Genomic DNA, 5,002 nt, shown 5'->3' with positions numbered 1-5,002 from the left:
GGAAAATTCAAGGGTGTTCTGGCAGGAGACTACACCCAGTAGCATAAGCTGTGGCAGGAAGAGCCACACTTAAAGCTATCTCTTTAACATCAGCTGGCTAGTCCCAGTGTTGCTCACTCAGTGTACAGCCAGAAGGTAATGGTTTTATGGCTTACACAAATATTTTAGAGAAAAATCCACAGTAAGGTACTTAAAAACACAGAAATATTTTTACTATATTTTTTATAGTCATAGAAAACAATTATTTTTAGTTTATGAAAGGCAGCTTTTATAGAGAGAAGGCAAAACAGAGAAATGGCCAGCCATCTTCTGGCTCAGTCCCCATATGGCCAGGAGCTCTTTCAGGTCTCCCACGTGGGTGCAGGGTCCCAAGGACTTGCTCCATCCTCCACTGTTTACCCAGACCACAAGCAAGGAGCTAGATCACAACTGGAACAGCTGGGACACAAACTGGAGCCAATAGGGGGATGCCACACCACAGGGTACAAGATTAACATGCAATGCCACCATGCAAGCTCCAGAAAAATAATTTTTGAGATGTTTAATATATTAATTTATTCAGAAAGGCAGAGAAATGGAAAGCAAACAAAGAGGGTGAGAGAGAACTCCAATGTGTTGGTTCACTCCCCAGATGCCTGCAAACAGCCCTGGGCTGAGCCAGGAACCAAAGGTTGGGCAATGTTAATTCAGTCCAGGTCTTCTACATCCATGGGAAGAACTTGATGACTAGAATCATCAAGACTGTTTCCCCATCTCTACATCATCACAAAGCTGGAGTCAGGACCTGGAATGAGGTATTGAACCCAGACACTCCAATGTAGGAAACAGGTATCCTAACTGGCATCTCAATAATATTCTTCTATTCAGAGAACAATAATTCTTGAGGGGAGAAATGCTTATCAGTTAATTTGATTTATGACACACTTTCTTAGTCTCATTGCCTTGCACGAGTATGATATATACACTCAAAGGAATGTAAAGAAAAGGCACTTGTATATTATAAAGAAATGTCTTAGTTCTCAGTTTTTTTCACCTCAACTCCAAATTATGGTGAGAAATAAATCAGCTGTCCTCTTTTCACATAGCTGTAAAAATTCATCCTTAATATATTAAAATATTTAAGCCACTGAAAAATTAAGTTTATAGGGGATTGCACTGTGGTGCAGAAAGTTAAACTGATATAAACAAACATACCAAATGGAAGTACCAATTCAAGTCCTAGCTGCTCCACTTTCAATACAGCTCCCTGCTAATGTGATTGGAAAATAAGTGTAAGATGGCCCACTTACTTGGGCCCCTGTCATCTATGTAGGAAATGAGTATGGAGTTCTAGGTTCCCTACTTCAGATAGGCCCAGCTCCAAACACTGTAGCTATTTTGGGAGTGAAACAGAAGATGAAAGATCTCTTTATTTCACATGCCCGTGCTCAATTGCTCTGCCTTAAAAAAAAAAAAATCTTAAAAAATAAAATGAAGATTGGGCCTATTGCAGCAGCCAAACAGCTAAAGTCCTCGCCTTGCATGTGCTGGGATCCCATATGGGCACTGGTTCTAATCCTGGTGGCCCCGTTTCCCATCCAATCCCCTGCTTGCAGCCTGGGAAAGCAGTCGAGGACAGCCCAAAGCCTTGGGACCCTGCACTCGCATGGGAGACCTGGAAGAGCTCCTGGCTCCTGGCTTCAGATTGACTCAGCTCCAGCCTTTGCAGCTGCTTAGGGAGTGAATCAATGGATGAAAGCTCTTCTTTGTCTGTCCTCCTCTCTGTATATCTGAATTTCCAATAAAAATCAAAATAAGTCTTAAAAAATGAACATCATTACCTGTGTTTTCTTACTTTTTACATATAAATTTTATTGCCTTATGTCTTCTTGGTGGAATACAACCTTTTAAATAAGAAGACTGCAGACATTTGAGGAGTGAGCCAGAAGGAAAAATCTTTCTTCTCTTTCTCCATCTTTCCTCCTCTCTGACTTACAAAATAAATAAATAAATTGTAGGGGCCAGAAATGTGCAGGAGACTGGAACTCCATCTGGGTCTCTCACCTGAGTGCAGAGACCCAAGGACTTGGGTCATCAACTGCTGCTTTCCCAGGTTCCTTGGTAGTGAGCGGGATGGGAAGTGCAGTAGTGGAGACTCAAACAGTACCTATACAGGAGCTGGTGTTAAAAAATTGAACCTTAGCTGACTATACTGCAAGAATGGCCCCTACAATACTTTTTAAAAGAATTATTTATTTTTATTGGAAAGGCAGATACAGAGAGGAAGAGAGGAACAGAGGAAGATCTTCCATTCGCTGATTCACTTCCCAATATTCTGTTGACTGATTCACTCCCCAAGCGGGTACAACAGCCAGAGCTGCGCCAATCCAAAGCCAGGAGCTCTTCTGGGTCTCCCACATGGGTGCATGGTCCCAAGGAGTTGGGCTGTCTTCCATTGCTTTCCCAGGTCACAAGCAGGGAGCTAGATGGGAAGTGGTGCTGCTGGGATTAGAACCAACACCCATATGGGATCCTGGCAAGCGCAAGGCAAGGACCTTAAACACTAGGCTACTGTGCCGGACCCCTCCACAATATTTTTAAGAATTGTTTGGAAGCCAGCATTGCGGCACAGTAGGTTAAGCCATCACCTATAAGGCCTGCATTCCACATGAGTACTGGTTCAAGTCCCAGTTGGTCCACTTCCCATCCAGCTCCTTGCTAATGTACCTGGGGAGGTAGGAGATGATGGTTTCAGTGCTTGGACCCCTGTCACCCATGAGGAAGCCCAGGATGGACTTCCAGGATCCTGGCTTTAATATGGCCCAGACCTACCCATTGTGGCTATTTGGGAAGTAAACCAGCAAACGGATGTACACCCATTCACTCTCTCTGATTCTCTCTCTCTCCCCTTCTCTGTCTCTCTGTTTGCCTCACCCTCAAATACAAATATTTTTTTTAAACAGAAGAATTGCTTGGGGAGCTGCTTAATGATTAGTGATAAAATTTGAATAATCTTGTGGAAGGGATAATTACTATGGTTTTATTCACTGTATCATCAGCTACGTAATAACATCATTGGGTGTGCAATAAGGCTTTTAGGACATTTAGAAATGTCATTTAAAAATGTCAGCAACAGCACAACAATCAGATTTTTGGCAAGAACAAAGTATAATAATGAGAAATTCAATTTCTGATACAGGCAGTGCTAAGAGCTAAAATGGCCGCCGGGGGAGTTGGGGGTGAGGCAGGGGGAGCATGGCGGCTCCCATCACGGTAAAACTACTCAAGATCATAAAGGAGCCTGAAGAGGCAGTAAAAGTGCTAAAGCAGAAGCTAACAGCCAAGAAGGGCAGTGATGTTTACTACCGCATTTGTCCCTGGCTAGACAGAAACTCATCTAGACCAGCTGGGCCCTGACTGATGACGTCCCAGTTGGCGACTGTTACATAGACTTTGTTGTCGTCATGGTGACCAAGGCCCAGTCCAGCCAGTTTCCCACTACCGCCAGAAGCCTCGGCCGCTGCCGCTCGCACCTCTGTGAAAAGTTTTCCATCTTTCGCACCAGGCAACACCACCAGCATGTCTCAGTCCTCACAAAATCGCAGAGACAGCAACAACTCGTCAGAGTCGTCAGACTGCTCGACATCCTCACAATACTGGCCATGCGCAGCGAGCTCTTCAAGTAACAACCGGCATGAGGAAGATGCTGCCTCCACCCTGGTGACCGGCCCGCAGTACGATACCATCATCTCGGAACTCATGTCTATGGGCTATGAAAAAGAACTGGTCATAGCCGCCCTTGACGCCAGCTACAACAATCCGCACCGTGCCGTAGAATATCTGGTCACCGGAATTCCTGAGAACTCAGAGCTGGATCGTATTTCCATCCAAGAGGTCCAGCCGTGCCAACAGACCTCGGCGGCAGAGGCATTCAGAGTCATCCCTCTGGAGCGGAGGCGCAACCACCACCAGCTCCAAAATCTGCGGCAGGGGCTTCAGCAGAACCGGGAACTGCTGCCCACCATCTTCCAGCAGCTTGATCAGGAGAATTCTGAGGAGAACAGCCAGCATGAGCCCTACATTCAAAACATCACTGAACCCCACAGGGAGCTGGCAGATCTCTCAGAAACGGAAGAGGACATGGAGGATACATGCGAAGAAACAACACAAATCAACTACATCGAAGTGACAAAACAGGAGAAAGAAGTTATCGAAAGGCTGCAGGCTCTGGGCTTCACTGAGAGCGTCGCGATCGAGGCCTACATTGCATGTGAAAAGAATGAAAATCTAGCTGCCAATCTTCTCCTGAACCAGAGTTTTGAGGACAGTTAACAACAGCAATTCAGGAGGAGATGAGATCAGGCCAACCATCGCCTGGCCTCGGCAGTCATCATGTCATCAGCCGTGTTTACATGCAAGCCAAAGTGAAGCCCAGAGGCCACCACTGCGGCCCACCACTGACACCACGCCGTTTTTCCCCTGACACCCCATTTCCCGGTTTTCCCACCTGTGGGAACTTCAATAAATGAAACAATGCATATGTATAGTTGTGTTTATTTCGAATAAAAAAAGCAAATGCCCAGCTCCCCGCCATTACCCCATGCAAGATCTGTCCACATCCTGTTCCATTGCCCAAGCTGCATGGAGTTGCTGGCAGGACCAGCGAAAGCAGATGGTTCCCTCATGGGTTCTCTCCCAGTTCCCTGCAGCCAGATGGAGAGGTGGCTGCTTGCTTCGCCACCCTCTGAAGATCCCCTAGGACCCCCCTGCCCTGCTCTCTTCTAGAATTAGTGGAAGCCAGAGCCCCAACTTTGCTGTTCCACTAGAGCAGCTGAACTCTTCCCATCTGGAGTCAGCCCAGAGAGGCCCAAGTCCCCCCATCCACCCTCAGTTTGGCCTTGGCCTTGGCCACCAGCCTGAGGAAGGGATAACATCAGCTCTGGAGGCCAAGGCCACCCCCGCCCCAGAAATATGTCCCTGACAAAGGTTTTGAAGTCAATACATTTTTTAAAAACTAAATATA

At 46.3% G+C, this 5,002-nt stretch overlaps 1 protein-coding gene across 1 annotated transcript; it reads left to right on the top strand.

The window, feature by feature from the left end:
- The first annotated feature begins 3,558 nt into the window (after nucleotides 1-3,558).
- On the top strand, nucleotides 3,559-4,311 carry LOC121171320 (UV excision repair protein RAD23 homolog A-like). Its single transcript, XM_041002975.1, has one exon. It carries the CDS (start codon nucleotides 3,559-3,561, stop codon nucleotides 4,309-4,311), a length of 753 nt encoding a protein of 250 aa, XP_040858909.1.
- The last annotated feature ends 691 nt before the right edge of the window (nucleotides 4,312-5,002 follow it).

The sequence above is a fragment of the Ochotona curzoniae genome, unplaced genomic scaffold, assembly GCF_017591425.1.
Source record: "Ochotona curzoniae isolate NIBS_2020 unplaced genomic scaffold, NIBS_Ocur_1.0 contig_1274, whole genome shotgun sequence".
In the NCBI taxonomy this organism is placed as follows: Eukaryota; Metazoa; Chordata; class Mammalia; order Lagomorpha; family Ochotonidae; genus Ochotona; species Ochotona curzoniae.
This window is presented reverse-complemented; position numbering and strand designations above follow the sequence as displayed.

Bases quoted from the DNA above. Each gene is read 5' to 3' on its own strand.
- LOC121171320 (XM_041002975.1), top strand. From the start codon at position 3,559: ATGTCTCAGTCCTCACAAAATCGCAGAGACAGCAACAACTCGTCAGAG.